Source organism: Homalodisca vitripennis, chromosome 1, assembly GCF_021130785.1.
Source record: "Homalodisca vitripennis isolate AUS2020 chromosome 1, UT_GWSS_2.1, whole genome shotgun sequence".
In the NCBI taxonomy this organism is placed as follows: domain Eukaryota; kingdom Metazoa; phylum Arthropoda; class Insecta; order Hemiptera; family Cicadellidae; genus Homalodisca; species Homalodisca vitripennis.
Window position 1 is genome coordinate 146,730,213 of NC_060207.1, and position 21,980 is coordinate 146,752,192.

A 21,980-nucleotide genomic window follows, 5' to 3' on the forward strand; every position below is an offset into this window, starting at 1 on the left:
TGTGTACAATATATATAAGTATATATATATATATATATATATATATATATATATATATATATATATATATAAGTTATCTCCAAGAGAACCTGAATACCATTATATACTTTCTGAAACTAAAGAAAATGAAGAATAAATTGGCTATCTTAGGTTATAATATTTGTTATATTATAACACTTTACATGGTGCATTCTCACCACTCTTTATTTTTGATAGACCTAACTAATCTTTTTGCTCAAATTCTCACATGAATGTTAATAACCCTGTCATCCCCTGCCATTATACCTACCCCTACTTAGTTTGTTATCACCTCTCATCCAGAAACCCCTATTCGTTCCGGTTCCCAAGCTTGATGGACTAATTGAGATATAAACTAAAATTTACACACTTTAATAATTTTAGTGCAATACTGTGGAACCTCGATAAGTCGGATTAATCGGGACCACGGCCGATCCGGGTTAACGAAAATCCGGGTTAGCCGGAGAATTAGGTAAAAATTAATAAAATACGGTATACTGTACTTACAGATAAACTCCATTATACTGTAATTGTAAAAACATCAAACATATGCACGTTTAATTATTATTAATCCTTACAGTACATTTATAACTGTTCATTTTCTGGTAAAAAACTCAGTCAGCTTTGGTTGTGCCAATGTCGTCTGCCGCTTGCGTGCTGTGCGATCCCGCAGTCTCTTCAACATAAGCAATTCAGTCGGCGATGTTTCTGCCTGCCGCTCGAAATAAACCATTAGTTCGTTTAGTTTGGTCACTGCATCTTCATGACTCATCACTGGATCTTCAATGTCCCCGTCTGCCTCCTTAGCGTCTGATTCATTAGCATCAGGTAAAAACGACGCGATCACTTCCTCGTCAGTAAGTGGCTCATAGCCTCCGTTATTGACTGCCCCTAACCACAGAGTAATGTCATTTTCATCGACTTCAGAGCAGCCATCAATATTTTGGAACATATCCATAAGTTCTTGGGGCTGGACATCGTCTGGAGAGTCATTTTCCATATTACAGTTCCCCACTGGTTGAATTATATTTTCAGGCAAGTCGTATACACCCTTCCACAGTTTTTTCCAAGATTTAATTCAGCTGATTCTAGTCACTTGTTCCCAAGATTCTGCAATCATGTACATTACAGTTTTCACATTAAATGTTTTGAGAATCTCAAAAACTACACCGTGTTCTCCTTCATTGTCAATGATTGTGCTTAGCATCTGTCTTCTGTAAACCTTCTTGATTTTCTTGAGAACCCCTAGTCCATGGGCTGTAATAGCGCTGTTACATTAGGCAGCAAAAACTTGACGGTGATGTCCCCACTGACCAGCACATCTGCAGGCGGATGTGAAGGAGCATTATCAATTAGTAGGACAGCTTTAACTGGCAACCCACAATCTTTTAAATATTTCGTCACACCTGGCACAAAACAATCAAAGAACCTGGTACAATTCAATGCTTTCACGGGTAGCCTGTTACATCTGGAAATAAGTTCTTTGTTGAGTTGATCAATGTCAGTCCTACATGATGAAAGGTGTTACATTGACAGCACATTACAGACTATTAACCCTGAGAATAATTGTTGTATGGTAGTTTGAGTTACTTATCTTCCAATTTTTGTATCAGAATATCTACAAGCACTACTAAAATATCTAAATCATTTTGATTAGTTGACGTGATTCGAGCGAATTTAAGTTAACTCAGTGAACTGTGTGTGTTAGATTTTCAACTATGACAGTATTTAGTGTAAAAGAGCGATGGCAAACATATTGTATATATAAAACTTTTTAACCCTTCCCATGCCGTAGGCAGTTATATTTGAATGATGGACTTTGATCGAAATGCCAAATACAGTTATATCCAATAAAGATTGTCTCTTGAGAGAGTTTTAGTTCACAAAATGCTTTCGAAATGCCCGGTGCACGCTCTGTGCTTACTGAGGTTGCCAAGGAAGTATTTATAAACCACCTTCACTCTGCGACTGGGGGGGGGGGGGGAGTGCCCTTTATCTAACTCTGACTACCTGCTTGTCAGTTCTGCATCTCCTACAGAGCCATAACCAAACATATCCGTGGCGTGTATTACTGCTTCCTCGGTTGTTACGAGCGTGAGCCCGCGCATGCGTCTACTACGAATCTCGTTATTATTTTTCATCAAGTGGTAGTGTTGTCATTAGTTTAAAATATACTTATCTTGATTTATAGTAAAATCTTTTTTAGCTTAATTACATTTTATAATGAAATTTTAATTTATTTGAAATAGTTTTTTTTATTTTTATCAATAAATACGCTAAATTTAAGTAAAATGCCCTGTTAAATCCTTTTTTGCTTTCACCTTTTATAATTTAGTTATACTAAAAATTAGCTTTTAACTTAATGGATTTATTTGTTACGAGCGAAGGGTTAAATTATTGGTTTGTTAAAATTACTACATTTTAATTTAAACATAACTCTACGATTACAGTTATATAGAATTACCATTTCAAGACTAGTAAGGAAATCAATACATTCATTGTTAATAGACTCTGACACTCAAGTAGGAAAACTGCTGATTTTTATATGAATTTCTCATCTAAGAAAATTGTTTATTATAATAATCATAAATGTGCCACGAAAAGAGAATTCAATGATTTGGTAATACAAAACTTACCAGGATTTCAGTTTTCCAGAGAAATAAACACATGTATGACTATGACTGCCAATAAATAGTTACACAACAAACTATGCTATTAACATGAAACGTCCCTTGGTCTATCTGACAACATACAATCCACTTGTATAATGACTGGAACTTACCTCTTTTTCTGGTCTTAATGCGCTGACCTTGCAGTACTGGCTTTTCTATTTTTTGACTCATACAATAACTGGCTGAAAACAGAAATATGTAATTTAATTTACTGTATATTCAACAAAACAATAACAATATCGATACTAATAAGGGAAGACCTGGAGACCACATAGTCCAAGGTTCATATTTAAGTTAAAGAGTAGGGCAGGCTCTAATCCTGCCCAGACTTACAGTTACAAGCACTGTCACCTTGCACTATACCGGCTCTTCCCCTTATTCTAATGGTCTTCCTAATGAAGATCTACTGTTTTCAGGAAATGACTAGGAAACCGGTAAAAACTTTTCTAAAAAAATTAATTACACAGAACGTTATTTTTAAATCTGAACACTACACAATACAAGAGAGTACCCTAGAGTTCCTGAAATAATACTAATTTAGGAGCCCTACATAGTACTCATCTCTAATTGTTGAATAAGCAATTCAGAACATTGTTATTTCTTATCAAAGTAAACTTTTTTGACAAAGCTTTCTTTGATAGGCTTGCTTTAAGCTCGTTTTCCCTCACTGTACAATTCATCTAACTTTAAATTCAAATATCAAGAAACAATTAAAAGCCCTGGATAGATTATACAATACTCTCACAGACCTTTGAGATCTGACCAAGACATCTGCAACACAGTCCACAGTTTTCACTTGACATTTGGATATTAAACCCTTTTCTAAATCCAAATTTAGATCTTTGTAGAATATTGTTTGTTTTCAAAACAGTCAATAGAACCTCGGGATGTTTCAAATAATTTTGAAAAATATGGAATCAAATAAAACTGGCTGATAACTCTTCATATTGTCAACATCACTTTTTTGTGATGCTTTATTTCGAAATATTTTATTTTTGAGGAAAAATTCCCTGCTTGATGAACTAGTTTATGACTACATTGTAGTATTTCAATCACGTCTATGACATTTTTATATAGTAAATAAGGCATTCAATCCCAACTAGACATCATTTTATTTTCAAAGAATAAAGTGTTTTGTTTATATCTCTTCTATTTGTTTTTAAATTTAAATAGTTGATTCTTTCCTATAATACCACAAACCAACAGCTTTAAAGCTGTCTTTTTCAGAGGTCATCTTTATAAATTAGGTCATACAAACATTCACAAATTATCGGACTATCAATACTGCTATCAATTTGGTATTTCAGTTTAATATGAAAAAATTCCTTACACATTTTTACTTGCCATTTGGCCTAAAGTGGCTGTTGTTTTATTTTTTATTTCACTTTTTGTTTTTCATTATATTCCTTTTTTAGAGGGCAGAAGTTGTTTTTAAACTGTCAAAAACCCTACAGTTTTGTTTCATTTTAACTCTCTCAGCTGGAATTTTAATGGGAAAGCATTACCAAAATTAAAAAAATAAATTGGACATACCATTACTATAGCAAGAATCGACCATCAATGGATTAAAGAAAGAATGATGGAACCTTTAAACTGGGTTTAAAATTAAACTTTCTCTGAAAAAACTAATTTGGATGCTTTTTATATTCTAATATCTGGTTTAAGTTCTGTTACATAATAACAGAGCTTCATGGCCAAGACAACCAGCACAATTGAAAACATTTTCAGCATTGTTTATTATTTAATATTTTGTTTGTAAATACATGAGCAAGACGAGTAATCCTGTAATCATCATAGTAATATCAAAATGAAACTTAAAACTAATTTGTATAAAAATATTTTGTATTGTTGTTCCCTAAAAATCTGTGTTTTCACTTCATTTCTAATTCGAGTATTTAATAGTTAGTTAAATTTTTATATAGCCTATCTACCAATATCCATATCTGAAATACAATATATACAAACTAACATTGTTCTCCATAAAACTTATTTTTAAGAAACATTCATATTCTCTATTTAAATTTTATTATGAAATAAGAGCTAAAGGATAAGTAAGTGCCATTTGAGGAGTAGACATTGAGTTAAGTGAAAAATATAAATAATTCGGTGAGTTACAAATACTATATATTATATCCATGCTTCTAAATCAATCCTAATTATATAACCACTTATAACATTATAAAAGACGGGCAGTAACCGGCAGCTCTGCACACGATTTCCTTTTCAGATAAAACACAGACACTGCCTGTTCTGCTGTAATTCAACTAGCGGACTAAACACAGGGCGCTGCGTGACTGGCGTATTATGTCATACGAGGGTAATTCGGAAAGTAAGGTCCGATTCACGTTAACCAGACAAACAGTAAGCGAGCAGCGAAATGCGCATGCGCCCTGACTCCCGGCATGTATTGCGCGCAGAACGACGCCATTTGCAGTGAAATCGTTCTAGTCTGCTGTTTTCTGTGCCTTTTTAAAATGTTTAAAACTATTGAACGTCCCGCCGACTGTAAAATACGGTCTGTGATACCGTTTTTGACAGCAAGGAACGTTTCAGCAGCGGATATTCATCGACAGATAAATAAAGTGTACGGTCCAAATGCAATGAGTGACAGCAAAGTGCGGAGGTGGGTGAGAGCTTTTAAAGATGGACAGGAAAATGTCCATGACGAACCACGATCTGGTCGGCCGTCAGTGACCACCGAAGATTTGGTGAAAGCCGTCGATGAAAACATTCGTGAAGATCGGCGATTCACTGTTTTCTTCATTAGCAATAGAATTTCCAATCTTGAGTAGAACCACATTGTTTAAAATTGTTTCTGAAATTTTGGATTTTCGCAAATTGTGCTCACGTTGGGTTCCCAGGCTGCTTACTGAGGACCACAAAAAAAGAAGAATGGCTATTGCTCTTGAATTTTTGATCCAATATCATCAGGAAGGTGATAACTTTTTAGATCACACTGTGACGGGTGACGAGACATGGGTTTCCCACATAACCCCAGAAATGAAACGCCAGTCGATGGAGTGGCGTCACTCGACGTCACCGGCATTTGCGTCGTCACTCGACGACGGCGGCCGACTTCTATGACACCGGCATTTAAAAACTTGTATATCGTTATGACAAGTGTTTAAACAAAAGTGGAAATTATGTAGAAAAATAGTGATTGATGTCAGGAATCAAATAAAACAAGTTTTTTGAAAAAATCTGTTTTGGTTTTTTTAAATAAAAAAACGGACCTTACTTTCCGAATTACCCTCGTATTTTGCTGACATATGAGATTAGTTTGGCGGCTCTGCATTATGGTGCTACCTCTAGGAATAAAACTATTTGGAACAAAATTGCAGCTATTTTTTTTGCAATATTTTTATTACTGGTTTGTTGACAAGCAACAAAAATTCCAGTTGAGTGAATTGTCTGCCAATGTAAACAAACTAGTCAAGCCACAGTGTATTTTTTTTTCTTTGTACTCTCATTATTGTTTTCGTCGTAATACAATTGTTTTAGTTTTTTATCTATTGTACATATGTGGGTAAAGTTCGATTAAATAATGCTATCAGTTTAAGACCATTTTAACATGAAAATACTTAACTTTTATTACTATGGATTGAGTTACAAGGTTATAGTGTTGAAATAATGCATGAATTATTCGTTTAGTACTATTTTTTTTTCCTTATGGCTGCAAGTACAAGTGGATTACAAATTAAATAATATCAGTGATATACTTGATAAAAATTTGACATTCAGCGATTATGAGATCAATTTGCCTCCACCACCTGATCTAGGCCTAGATATCCCTAACAATAGCGATGATGATGATGATGACGATGATAAGGTAGGTCATGGAACTGATTATAAAATTGATTTAGATGTAGCTGATCAGGAAACGAGTAGGCCTCAAAAAAGATAAAAGAACCCTCTGAAGATCATAATTATAAAGTTGTGGACAAAACTGACCCTAATTCCAACCATTTTAAGTAAGCTTTGGTTTCTGGATATAAATCTCCTCAACCGCTACCAATTCTCAGCCTTCAAAACCTGCTAAAGGTAGGCACCTAGAGTGTCCAAAATAAACTAAAAGTATTGTCACAATCTGTCGGTAAATAAAGTATAAAGAGTATATATGTATAAGGGGGAAAAAGTCAGAACCACGCCTCCCCTCTATTTTGTTCTACAGTTTATTTATATCTTTGGGTAGAAATGCAATGTGGACATGAAGCTTCATTTGGAGATTTTGGGGGCAACTAAAAATTTGTAAATGTAAACCCATCCCAAGTGACCCCTTATTTTAAAAAGCATAAAAAACTCAACAGAATTATGAAAACTAGAGATAGCTATCTCTTTCCCATCAAAAATAATAATTGGAGTTACAAGACTAATACTTTTAATAAATGCCAATGTAAAGTTTGCCAAATCAAATGTTCAGACTGAAGTCCTCCTACTATTTGGCAGTGTGGCGTAGGGTGAGCTCCTCCTTCACATTTAAAAAAGTCTGAAGTGGTATTTGAATGCAGGCTTTAACAATCCTGTTTTTTAAAAACTTCACGTTTTCTAATGGTGGTGGTAATTTATGGAATTAATGTGACCCCATAGAAAAAAGTTCATGGGTGTAAGGTCCGTAGACCATACAGGCCATTTCATTAGATCACACCTACCAATCCACTGACCACATAGTTGAGTTTCTAGAAAATGTCATACAGCACAGTGAAAATGTGCTGCGGCACCATCACTGCATGCACTTTTGTGCATGCTGAAAGTGAACGATGTCTTCATCAAATTCATGTTAATTTTCCCTAATAACAGTAGTTATTACGGGGAAAGTTGACTCTTGCAACCTTTGCAAATACTGTTCTCCATTAAGAATCCCATTAATAAAAACTGGTCCTAAAATGTGATTCCCAAAAATCCTGGCCCACATATGTAAATGTTCTAGGTATTCAGTGTAAGATTTACGGAAAAATTGTGATTTGTTGTGTCCCAGAACCTGCAGTTGTGATTGTTTACAGCCCCATTGATAAAAAAATTGCATTCATCACTGAACACAACGTTTCGAAAAAACAATAAATCAGCAGAAATTAGTGCTTCCATTCCTCACAAAATTGTCGACAATGGTCTGGATTGTGTATACTTTCTAATGCTCATTGGATGTTTCGTCCATTGCATTCCTAATAGATTCAGAACACAAACTACCAATAAACCAGTTTCCACACAGGCAGTAACTTCACAACAAAAATGTAAGTGTTAGGACTTATTAAAATTTTGAACTCTTTGGTAGCCCAACAAAAAATTTCTCAGGTATAAAACCAGGTGTATTATATGTCATATTCTAGTGTATATTGACACGTGTGTGTGTGTGTGTGTGTGTGTGTGTGTGTGTGTGTGCGCGCGTGTGTGTGTGTGTGTGTTGTCCACCATCTTCTTCTCTTGCTTCTGTAAGTGGTGGGAACTGGCTATAAAGCATGGTGGGTGTAGTGAGGAGTAACTCCTTGGTGGATTTCATCGTCACACCGGTTTAGAGTATTTCTAGCACCTTAGTAGCAGTATGTTGAAGTCCCGATCAAGAAAGTACATTGGTCTAAGAATCTATTTCAATCAAAAAGTGACTACTTTAAAGACATTGTAATTTACTTCCAGTCTATGATATTTCCAGTGCCGGTAGTCTCCTAAGAGTATAAAACATGTGTGTAAAATTTTGCTTTTTAAGTACAGCAGGAATTTGAAAAAACCAAATATAGGTCTTTCAAGGGTAGCAACCAATTTCAGCCCCTATAGAGGTGTATGAGAAATCTCTTCTTTTTCTGTTGTGAGAGCATATGTGTGAGAGCATGAGGCACATGTGTGTCAAATGTTATCTTTGTGAGACATCGGAAAGTGAAGAAACAAAATATAGTTCTTTTAGGGATTGCAACTCCATTTTAACACCAATAGATATTTTGACATTTATAAAAATATTCTTGATTTTCTATTAAAGTCATGAGGCACACATGAGCCAAAATTTCATCTTTCTGATGATATTGGGATATTAAGAATTAGTCATGGATTGAGTGAGGACTTTGCCTTTTATACTGTATAAAAAGATTATGCAAATTTATTTTTATATCTTAGGTCACTGATATTAGTGAAACAAAATCATACACATTTCGAGGAATGAAGTTTGAGTTGAATTTATTACACATCTTGCAGAACGTCAACTGATTATTTTCAGTTTTTCTACAAATATTTTTATCTGGCACATTATAATTTCTTTATGGGTCAAATAGATAAAAAAATTGTCCCTCTACCTCGCTATATTATCTAGAGTATACACAGAAAAACAGCAGAGGGAAAAACTTCCGTTCAGTTTTCTCACTCAGTATGCTTCATAATAATAATTTTTCATTACAGTCTCCTGATTAATAAGACCAAAATCAATTACTACTCACAGTCTTACGTCAATCAAAACAATTTATTAAATACTAGTTTTTCTTAGAGTACCAAAATGCCTACAATAGACTGCTACAGGTCGGATGCTATAGACTATTCTAATTAATAAACAATGTTTAACATCCATTTAATGAACTGCAAGTTTCTTAATCAGTTGCAAAAAATATAGGACAAACAAGATAAAAATAGTCAGCCTCCCATAAATTACTAACCTAATGTTAAGTTTATATAATTTGATGTACACAAAAAACTTTGATGGGTTGCCTTATCTGTTATAAGCTCAAAAGCTAACGTTATCGTTATCTCTACGGCCCAACAAATTAATTGGCAACCTGAACCACTTGGTGAGAGGATGTTTACACTACACAAAAACCTCTCACAGTTCAGACTTATCATAAGCTTGAATTAAAATTAGTATATCACACTCCTGTAGCCTACTTTCTAATTCTTTAGTTTAAGACAGTAAAATTATTTGATTCACAGCAAAATACAGCAGTTTCACCTTACAATATTAAATTTATTAACCATTAATTGCATAACCTAGAGGTTTCTTCCTCTGAACAGTATCATGAAATCCAGTTTTTCATACAATTTTGCAGTGATTTGAAAAAACATCATAAATAATGATGTTGCTGTTTAAAAATTTTAATTTTATTTTATAAAATATTGCTCAACAGAATGTTTATAATATAAGTATATTCTGGATAAATCCATAGATTGTGCAAAAAATGTGCCATTGGTCATGTATTAGATTGAGTCTTAACATGCGTCTTTTATCTAATATACCTGTATTTGAAATATTCTAGCAATTTCACTTTTACAAATTAACTTATATTCTAAATAAAATAATAAAACCCAATGTTACAAAATATTATGACATAGTTAATGGTTTGCTACAAAAAAAAACTCAAAAAACTTGAAATACGTGAAGTGCTAGATTTGTAATCATACTCTTAAATATTTTGTACATAGCCTAGACTTCACAATTACATATAGCTCTGATAGTATTAAAGTTTGTTATTAATGAAGGATGTATCTGTATGTATTTTTTAACGTCTAAAGATGGCATACAACTGCAATCCCATTATCCCACTTGGCCCTCAGGTGGTCTGAAAGTACTTGGATTCTTACTTAAGGTACTTATAACACAAATTATTAGCAGTTAAATCATGCATACACTCGTTCTCTGGTTACGCACCATCATTGTGTTTTTGAGTACAACCATTTTTTGAGGACAGAGGATTGATTAAATTTTTTCCTTTATTTTATATTTCATCCTTTCAACATTTGTTTTTAAGTTATCTCAAATGTAATTTGAAACATTCACTTTGAAACATATTTCCTAAACAAAATTGAAACTGATACAGCAATTGTAGAGAATTGCCATTAAGTTGTACACCCTAAGTTTTAATGAAAAATGTGGCAATTATGTACCCGCAATAAAACTACTAATATGTATTTCGGAAGTACAAATTTTAACTTTTGTGATTGTTTTAAGTTGAGCTTACAAAATGACAAAAACAGGGCTGGTGGGTGTTTCAGATCATTTGTCATACACATGAATAGTGAAATGTACCTTCTTAATTATTCTGCATTTTAATAAATCTTCTTCAGTTTTTTTTTAAACAACTAATCCGTACTGTAATTTTTTGATTACAAACATGTAGCCTACAAAATAATACTTATATATATGTAGATGGGTATATTAGGCTACAATAAGACAACCCAGTATAACAAACAATATTGCATAATTATATCCATTAACCCTTTGACATGGTTTGATGTTGTATGGACACAGCATCTCACAAACGCATTATGAGGTTTGACGTTTATATAACGCTTGCCATTAGTCTATCATGTGGTTCCATCTTGAAGAAAAATCGCCAACTACTTCAACCAAGTAAAAATGTGACAACCTTGTGGAATAGAACAAGGAACATTGATGCTGTTCTGTTTTTGTTCTCGTTATTTTATTTGTCTGAAAATGTACGATATTCAACAGCCTGTTATCGGCTGACTGCAGTAATGGCAGCGTGAGTAAACAAAGCAGCATGACTTGTTTACCGGCAGGTATTTGCTCATTTTACATTGGCGGATTTGATTTTTCATTACACAAAGTGTTTGTGATTTTAATGGTGTAATTAGTAGTAAAAACAGATATTGTTAATTAGTTGTAGTTACAGCACGAGATATTGAAATTGGCTGCTGAATGGACAATGAGTCTGACAATAGTGTTAGTGTTTATTTACTATGTAAAGTTGCAAGGAACAACAAATAGTGAGAAAAGTGATGATTGACATTCTTGGATGCTTTTCATCTAGGCCTACAACTAATTAAGTAGGCCTACCTGTACTTATATATGGTATAACGTTGAAAACGAGCTTTTACTACTAGGCCTACTCAAAAACAGTTCGGCTAAGATAGGCCTACAGGGCCTAATAATGGAAACAAAGGAATTAGGGCAAGGGGATACCATGGAAAGAAAGACATCATTTAAGCCACAAAAGGCTTAACTCTATAAATGAAGCCATGCTTCAAATATTACACCAAAATCAACTTTTAACAGGTAATAAATATGTTAACATGCATGTCAAATGACAATAAAACAATTACTACACATCTATTATACATTTCTTTACATGTATGTTTGTGAAAAAATCATGAGTATTTAGCCAAATTTAGCAAAGATATTGCATTTTTACTAAACATCAGAGTTATCGTACCAGATTAGTTCAAAAACTACCACCGTAGGGATTATCATGTACAGTATTAGGTAACCATGTCAAAGGGTTTAATTTTATCAATCAATACCCTCAGTTCCATAGCGATATTAACTATTTTTGTCAAACACCATTGTTATTTCGATTAAATATGTTGATACCGATATACGAATATTATGTATCAAAGTATCGATTACTATACTAATTGATATAAAAAACCCAGTCCACTTATTGTACTCTGATCATTTGTTGAAAGTTTACTAGAATTTATTAGGCCTACTTTAGCCTAATGACAATGATAAACATTTTGAGAAACTTTATTATATGATGCATTGTAAATTATTTATGACTATGGAAATTACTGTATGCATAACCAAGCAACTTTATTATAAATGTAAATAGTCATAAATATCATCTATAATGTTGCTTTGTGTTAAATGGAATTGACTCATAGCCTGTTTACTGCCACTTTTGACAGCTCAACTTATTTAGATTACTAACAATTAAAATGTATATGGTTAGTAAAATACAAATCAAATTACTAATAATATACGCCTTATTGTTCTGAAAAGTAAAATATGACCCGTGAAATAATTTTCAAAGGTTACTTGACGGCAAGAACAAGCTTTCTGTTCCATGACTCATTCTAAATTCTAGCCTGGATTTTTGTAGCCAAGGTTAACCAAATTAACTGTAACGTATAAAACATTTACTACTTCTAATATATTCAAACACCCAATAAAATTAAACAATATGATATGAATGTAAATGAGCCAAATTTAAAAAAAGAAACTTACGAAGAAACCTGTTAACTTGCACCAAAAATTTCTTCAAGAGGGTCTTCTTGATGTTATTGAGGTTGGAAGGAGGGGTTGAGCAACGTGTGACGGTAGATCCGGTCAATTGTTTTTTTTTCTAGTCAAATAAGCAACTCTTATTTCACAATGAAATATAGTATTATTTAAATAACAATAATTCATCTCTATCACTTTCATTTTAAGGATATTAAAATAAACCTTTCAGTGAAATAAAGAAGATTTATGATGTATGTAATTTAAATCTCTGGTTTTTCGTTCAGTACTACAACTGAGTCTTTTTCCTGTTTTAGATTCATAGGTTTTGAGGGAGACGGGTGGGCAGCTTAGATTGCATTGACTGAAAAAAAGACTCGCCCTAGGTTTGTTATTGTGAAAGCCAATTTCGCATAAAAATATCATATGTACTAAAATGTCTAGAAAATACTGAGGGGAATACACCTTTCCCAATTAATAAACACCACATAATACTAATTTCATGATGTTATATTAAATTAAAATATGTCATTTCCAATGCCATTTTTATACTGCCATTAAACCTAAATTGTAAAAACTACATACTGTTGAATTCGAATTTATCAGTATTATACGAAAGTGTTATCCTGTCAGATATCGCTTTCCGTTCCCTTGAAATTTAAATGTGAAATTGTTTCTACTCTTAGTCCTTTCCACACTGATGTATGCATTTTATGATTAGTAGATACTTTAGAGCCAAGTGAGACGTTAGCAGAGGCGCACCGCCGGAGGGATTTGACCCCTAGGAGCCCCTTATTTCAAACTAATCGATCGCCTAATAGTCTATTTTTTATTAAAAAATAACATTTCTGTTGGAACTTTTGAGTAAATCACATTCAAATATATAAATTCAAACCCATAAAACTATTATAAATACATAAAATATACTGCATTACACATATAATAATTCAATTTTATTTAAACCGCTAAATATTTGAATTTCACAGTCGCGAAAGTAACCACGAAAGTGAAGTTAGTTCTTACTATTTCTACTGCCTTCTACTTGTACCATGTACTTCAGTATCCGAGTACAACATGTAGTCGTCCCGATTTAGATTCATACGTTACAGAGTGCTCTTAAAATAGTACAGGTACACGATCCAGTTACTGTTACTGCTAAAAGCCCGAATACTTTGTAACAGGAACGACGGTAACTGTATAATGAATGCACTCTTACTGATTTAGAATTACACGTTACAGTGCGCTCCTAACATGGTACAGGTATATGTTCCAGTTACTGCTACTGCTAAACTAATTCTGTACTTTTACTACTACTATTAGTAGTACTTTTCTACTATTAGTTTATTGTCATTCGTCGTTACTACGAGGCAACACCGCCCTGGGCAGTCTGGCGATTGTACGTTAAAACAAACAGTTAGGTATCAGCTACGATGAATTAACTAAACGTTCAATTTAATCTCTGTTAAAATTAAACATTTTAATTAGTGATTTACAGAATTACACGGTCAAGATAATGACCAAGCTCCATAATATGACCAATGACGAGCTTTGTAGACCACACGGTAAAGAATCAAAGTTAAGATGTTAATTTAATAACATCTTTTTTCGTACTATTCTTAAATTTACCCAGCATAATAAAAAATACGGTAAACGTGTATCAGTTTTGTATACAGACATTTGGTGTTAATCGGATCACAAGTTTCCGAGTTATGAATTTTAAAAGTTGAAGTTTGGTTGAAAATCACCAAAATCTGGTATTTTTCGTTGGTAACAATATATAACTGGAAGTTATTGTTAATAAACCGTTTTATATGTAAAACCGAAGAAATAAACTAGCAAAATTTGTATATATCTCCAGTTATTGCAACTCTATTCTGTTCGTTATTTTGTTTGTGCTCAACTTTCAAAGTCGAATATTTGTATTTTTATTCAAGAGTAGACATCAAGATTCAGCTTTGGTCTTGATTTGTGACAAATATTTTTCAATATTTTGTTAGTGTTATCATTAACTTTTGTTTTAATTAAATACACTTCATATAATAGGGATTTTAATTATCTCTGTATAAGTTTCCTCTGGTTATTGGTACTACAGAGGTTTTACTGTAACCTTATAAACTCTGACCAGATAGTTGCCCATTTTTATTAGTTCAGAAGTACCAATTTAAACAATGTTATGATCTATAAACATTTCCCCAGACCCCCTCCCATACTAGGAGAGAGGGGTTTCCATAACCCCAACTCTCCGGTGTTTCGGACATCCCTCAGATAAGATTTATAGATGCGCCACTGGGTTAGTATCCGTTTTTTTTAATGATTTCCCTCAAAAATTTAGCTTGTACGCAACACTACGCTGTGTATATGTTTACATATGACATCGCTGGAAGAGTATGCTAACATAGCCAATAATTTAATGGTTTCAATTATTTATTAAACCGATATAAAATTGCAATTACTGTAATTGGCTAAGTCAATGATTTGGTTGAATAAAAAGATGAATAGATTAAATCAAAGAGTAATATTTGAGTTAAAAACAGCAAGAATATCTAAGTTAAAATCAATATTTTAATTTAGTTGAACATAGACATATTAATTAACAAAACCATGTAAATCGAACAAAACCTTAAAAGTCCTCATTTGGCAGCCTTTTCGACAAAAATAAAATACGACTTAGTATACAACACAGAGTATAAAGCCTATAGCACAAACCGATTTGTTGACCCCATGCCACGTCTGCATTTCGTATGAAGCAACAAGGTTTATCGAGAAGCTATTCAGTGGTGTATAACAGTCAGGTCGTATAAAATATTAATCACATTTTCTCCGATGAACCGGTGGAAATACCCCAAATGGTCGACTTCGTGATAGAGGGTCTCTATAACAGCTATATGTTAAGTTGAGAGTAACATCAAGATGCACAAATGCGGGAAACTCGCATATTTTTTTAGGTTGCCATAATAGCAGCGACACTACTGGATTGTGTCAAGATCACTACCAACAATATGGCCCGGCAATGTTTTAACAACAACATAATCAGTTATCCAAATTTCTTAGCGCAACTATACGTATCTCCAAAGTCGAATACCTTTTTCAGGCTAAACTTATAAATCAATCTGCTGAATTGCTCGTTTCTAGCAGCATTCAAAAATATAATAATAGATTCATAATGCATGGATATAAACTTAAGTTACATGTTCCTTAAATTTATTATTGCTTTTGTTTGTACAATTCTAAACTAAGCTATCTCGTGGATGGATAAACTTAAGCTGCATTTACACCAGCCTTCCACTAAGTTTCCACAAGTTGAAGCAATTTGTTGGCATTTCTACAAATTCAGCAACTTTTTCTGTCTTCCACTTGTGGAGAGACTAATATTCCATACAATTTTGGTTTCCCGCGGAGTGTCTGTAAAGATCAAAGAACGTTGACAACTAATAATGGAAGATTTCTTGCTGCGCGAATTTGCGCAAGCAACTTGTAGAAAAGTATTGGAGAACTGTTCCCCCTCCACGCGCCCCGGATATCGGACGCTAGCAGCCCCTTGTAATTAAAAAAAAGGTAACTATATGAATGAATAGGTACCGGTACTCGTAACATGACTCATTTCCCGTCCATATTACCAATGTAATGTGGATAAACCATTTATTGATCAATCACTAGTATGGGGCAACTATTCTTTTGTCTCTGGTAACTGAACAGACAAAATCAGTTGTAAAACCACAATAGGAATAATCTGTTAAAGACAGGGAAAGAGAGAGAGTTGTAAGGAGCGGGAATGTACATTTCATAATACATATCTTAAATCATAATAAGTTATTAAATCACCCTTTTATATTTAATGTCAAAATATTATAAACAATGATAATATATGGCTAATGACAATTTCTTACGTATAAAATATTATGTAAGTTTAGTTTGTACTCAGCTTTCAGAACTACCGCAATGTTTATTAATTTACCATGATATTATCCTTCAAACACTTCTACCAAGGCCTTACAAACAGTGAAATGGTCGATTTTGAGATTTTAAACAAATAACCGAGGTCTGAGTACTGAGTAGCCAAAAACGTAACTGCTAGCTTTTCTTGGACAGGTGTACTGCTTTCTTGTAGTTTGTGTCACGTTTCTTGATTTTATGTTTGATCGTTTAAATCAAGTACTCAAATCACTACTGGTCATTCTCGGAATTTTTTTACAATCCCGTCGCACCTTAAAACTCGCCACTCAACAGATCGACGTTACCTCGGAAATGAGCTATCATGTCACTGCCACTGTAGGCCTACCTATTCTCCTAGCCTTCTATGAGGGTCTCACCCAATATTTTCGGAAACCTCTTGTACAGTGGCTGGCTATAGTCACGCAAGCGGTAATAATTGCATCTTCTGCGTCCGAATTGTACACTACTGCCTAAACCTTTCGTACAAATTATGTGGCAACAAGTTTTCCACCTATTGCTCTAATTTGAGAAGAGTAACTTTTAGTTTTCTATAAACAGTCTTATTTCAACTTTGGTGTAAACGCACCTTACGCGTTCAGCCTTAATATGATATTATAATAAATCAGAAATATAACTTTTAGATCACATATGTTTCCTGAAATGGAGAGTTGACAACTTGGTAATCAAGCCAGGTAAAGTAGTAAAATTTGTTACTACTAGGGCAAACATAATATAATATAAATTAATCAGTAGTTAGAAGTTAAGTCAGGGTCGCCCAGAGACCTCTTTGGCCCGGGCAGAGTTTTGGCTCGAGGTCTCCATTCAAATGAATCTGTTAACATCTGCATGACCTTCCGGTGGTAATTCAAGGTCTGCCAATTAATTTAATGCCGACATTAGGCCAATTGTTTTTTGTAAAGAACAGGCCGATTGCATTTTTTTAATAATGTAAATTATTAAAGAAGGGCTTGAATTTAATACTGATTTTCAACGCATGTTTGCCACTCAAGTTTAAAGATTGACAACAATTTGTGAAAATGCTCCTGGGGATTCTTTCCAAAATTTTCTTTTTTATACCTTGAAACTTGCCAGACAATTGTTAGAGAGGTTGTAGCATTGTCATCTACATAGTTCAAGTTAAACCGTGATCCGTGATTCACTCAGTACACTTTTTACTTGATCCGTCGTTTCAGTTCCTGTGTGTTTTTTGTTTTTTTTTTTTTTTATTGAGTCAGGTTTAAAAATCTTCAAGAACTTCCTAGTAGGCTATTTTTAACGGATTCATTTCTTGATACAACATACCGAATAATAAAAACTAACTACTCCTTGTGATACACGTCTGCTGTTCCATCTACGGTTTTGTTGTAGTAACGAGCTAATTTAATTTTTCAAGAATTGAGCTTAATATTTTATCATCAGCACACACTTTAAGAACTCAGTTTGATTTCTGCATAGTATGTAATAATCGTAGTCGTTTACCCTACTCTCTACTTTTGTTAATATTTTCTAGATTTTTTTACAAATTCAAAGACAAAAGTCAAAGACGGTAAGGCATGCGGTATTAGTTTAGGTGAAAGGTATTTTATTACCATCCACATCCTGTCCTAAGGTGTGTGTGTGTGTGTGTGTGTGTGTGTGTGTGTGTGTGTGTGTGTGTGTGTGTGTGTGTGTGTGTGTGTGTGTGTGTGTGTCGCAGCGAAAATCTGCTGCTTCTACGCACGAACTCCTTAGCTGAAGAGACGAATCGAAGTCGAAATATAAAATCCGCAAATATGTCAAGAGCGTTAGCTCAAAGAATAAGTTTGCATTGGCACACAATCCCAAAGCGTTTTGGCCGTCACGGAGTAACGGATCCCAAAAGGGTAACCGATCTCTTTGTTACAAAGCCTTGTCGCCTGGACAAAGTGTCTTGCAAAATGGGGAAATGATTTATGACCCATTTTGCGTATGATCCTGTTTTCGTACTATTTTCGGAACTCATCAGCATGGCGAAGTAGCCATGGAACTTGGAAAGCCTTGAAAAGCTGGTGCTGCAAAGTGTTTTTACAAAGTCAAAGACGGTAAGGCATGCGGTATTAGTTTAGGTAAAAGGTATTTTCTTACCATCCACATGCTGTCCTAAGGTGTGTGTGTTGCAGCGAAAATCTCCTGCTTCTACGCACGAATTTTCAAGATGCTTTACGACATCAACATTCTTAAGGATTCTTAACTTTAGATAAAGAAAGAGTCACTGCATTTTCCATTTACTTTGATAGCTACTATTTAACAAAGTAGTACTATTTACTTCGATGAAAAATTTGGCAATTTCTTTATTTTACCTTCCCCGGTTTAGACCAAATATTGAAAACTGTAAATGAGAGTATCATAATACGGCGGTTATAATTTCGGAGAGAGGTATATCACCTTTAAATATGTTCAATATAAGTTGGAAAAGGAATGATCCCTTGTGTGAGCCAGCAATTACATATTTGCCATAAAAAAATAATATTATTAATATCAATAATAAATGTCTATTTATAAAGTTATGATTTACTATGCTTACTAGCCAATATGGAAGCGTACAGTCTTCAGTTCGGCAATTAAAACCCAAAAGCCGACAAATATCAATGAGAAATGCAAAAACGTCACATATAGAGAGGAATGAATAAAACACAATAATATTTTCTTCCAAACCCTCTAATATGTATCCAGTGTCTCATAATATTTTGTAGCATTAAGAGTGCTCAAATTGAAACACACTCATGGGGAGGTAACGGGGCTTTTAATTAACTTTTTAATAGTGGTTTTACATAATTTACATACAGTTGGCAATGGGAATAACTCGGTAGTAAGGTAACAGGTTTAACTGCTTTATAAATTACAATGTTCTGGAGTGTGTCCAAGAGTTAATGAGAAGCATGAAATGTTTAAACAGGTATTGTAGATTGTAGCATGACGCAATAAAGCCGAGACGTCGTCGGCCGATAGGGAGCAGATGTAGTAATAACTTCCAAGTATACAAAGACAGCATCATTTGTACATCTTTCGCCTTGAGTTTGTGTCAAGTTGATCAGTAGGCTCTCTGATGTAAGAAACAAACACAAAATCTGAACAAAATAAGGCTTAGATAAAAACACCTTCTGGTAGGAAACTAGTTCTACTCGGTTGCTAAATTCATAGAAGATCGCTCTGAGCGACATGATTTTACATTAGAAGTATATATATATATATATATATATATATATATATATATATATATATATATATATAATGCTATAAACATACAAGTTTAATAAACTTGTTGTGGTTTATCTTTCTCACTTACTCTACTAGTTGTATCTCATTCCTCACACAGGGATCAGACATCAACCATCGAAACCAATCTTTACTGTTCAGTTTACTGTTACGAAACAATTTTTTATATTCTGATTCAACAAATTGCTCATTAGTTTATTCCAAATGTAACTATGCGACACCTTAGATAGAACATAAAAAATCCATTAATCTGTGCTCTTAGCCCTGCAACACCTGCCTATCCTGTACAACCCGTTATGAATAAATATTTTACATTCTGATTCAACTCGTTGCTCATTAGTGTTTCCAAATGTAAAGATTGTGTAAACTTAGATACAATATAAACAATCCATTAGTGTGCTATCTTAGCCCTACAACACCTGCCTATCCTGTACAACACGTACACCTCCTCAGCATACTATATAGTTATGTACATAGAACTTTTATGTTATAAGTTATATTATTTACAGAATTTCAAAAGCAAACATTTCAACCAGCCTATCAGAAATTCAAAGTTACTATTTAGCTTACCCTTCCTAATGGGCATCCCAATATCTCCTGACGCATACACAAGCGCACGCATTCACGCACTTGTGTGTGTATGTGTGTGCGTGTGTATTTGTGTGTGTTTTAAGGTGTCGGTACATGCTTCTTCATGCTACACAGAATTAAGAAAAATATTGCATGTGATCCTCAAATGCTCTTGACACCTCACACTAATCAGTTTTGCAAGTGTTGCCAAAAATAGATGAAAAATATGAGTTTCCAGAACAGACGCATGGGACAGGCTAGATTTGAGAGATGGAGACTTCTTCCAATATCTCAGAGATGAATGGAGACAACAAGCTTGCGAACTTATCCGATGACAATCCTCAGTTGGAAGTGTTAGCCTAGTGGGATGTGAGAAGTTCTTCAGTCATTATTACAGAATTAGTGTATTCCTACGGTATCTCACAATCCACATAAAGTTGTTTTATGGCAACCTTGATAGAGTACACATGTTGAAATCACCGAGAATATTTGGAATAAATCGCCACTTTATCTCCACCAATAAAGTGCACCAATCTTAAGCATGATTTTAGACCGTTTGCCATCTACGTGCTAAATACAAATTTTCTTCGAATCCATTAAATTCGGCTCTAGGATGTCATAACTCTCTTAGAGACATCTAAAAGTTAAAAACATATATTACATGTAATAGAGGAATATATTGTCATCATGTTTACAGATCATACATGTTTGCAGGAAATTTAAAAAAATATATAAATTTCAAATGTTAACATGATCTTCTGCTATTATATCCTTAAAAAACAACAAAGCAACCAGAGATAGCGCCGCCCGGGTGCGGGCAGAAGGAGTAAATTTCCCTGGACAACAAAGTAGTAATATAACACATTTAAAATTTAGAGAACCAGTATCCAGTAGTGTTTGGTGTACAAAGCTCTGTTAGTTATTTGCCTTATGGCTGTGGTACCAGCAGTTGTTTTGTCACTTCTCTTCCCCTTGCTCACGCGACCATCTTACAATATGTCTGCTCTCGCTGGTGTGATTTTGGAACACTAAACATTTATATGTACTAATTATAATTAAATTTAATATATTCACAAGTAAATAGATAACTCATTGAATCGGTTAGTAGTTTGGACTTTATTTGGGATACGTAGAAAATGTATATTCTTTAAGAGAGGTAAATCAGTATTTTGTTAGTCCTTAAACCAATCTCAAAACTATTCCATTCCCGTGCCAATGGACACTTGGTAAGTATGTATGAAATTTACAATTAAAATATTTTTTAATTATGGAGTTTTGAAAGTGTTGAAAGTAGGGCGAGTATATTAACATGCCAACCTTAAAGTCGCCATACCATCAGTGTGAACAAATTGATAGTTCAGTTTAGTATTTTTAGATTAACATCTACCTTTCTTTGACTGTGTCGAAAGGGATGTACTATATGATGTTTGTTAGCAGAATACGCAGATTATCGTACAATAACCTACTAATGAGAACACATTATTACATTTCCATCGTGTAAACGCTAGAACTAAATCGTAATTTTATTGTATATGGTATGGGATGCTGTCTATGGCATAAATCCGAACAAGACTTACCTAATAAAGAGTTTTTAATTTATAATCAGTACTACGTGCACTGGTCTC

The 21,980-nt window shown here is 33.9% G+C and overlaps 1 protein-coding gene across 1 annotated transcript in view; it reads right to left on the reverse strand.

Annotated features, from left to right (window-relative positions):
• LOC124373425 (protein krasavietz) overlaps positions 1 to 12,771 on the reverse strand; it is a 36,219-nt gene extending 23,448 nt beyond the window's left edge. The window contains exons 1-2 of the mRNA XM_046831800.1: positions 12,625 to 12,771; positions 2,801 to 2,872 (exon numbers count right to left, since the gene is read on the reverse strand). Of these exons, the coding sequence (XP_046687756.1) occupies positions 2,801 to 2,861 (61 nt within the window). The 5' untranslated portion in view covers positions 2,862 to 2,872; positions 12,625 to 12,771. The remainder of the gene's footprint in view (positions 1 to 2,800; positions 2,873 to 12,624) is intronic.
• Between the last annotated feature and the right edge of the window lie 9,209 nt (positions 12,772 to 21,980).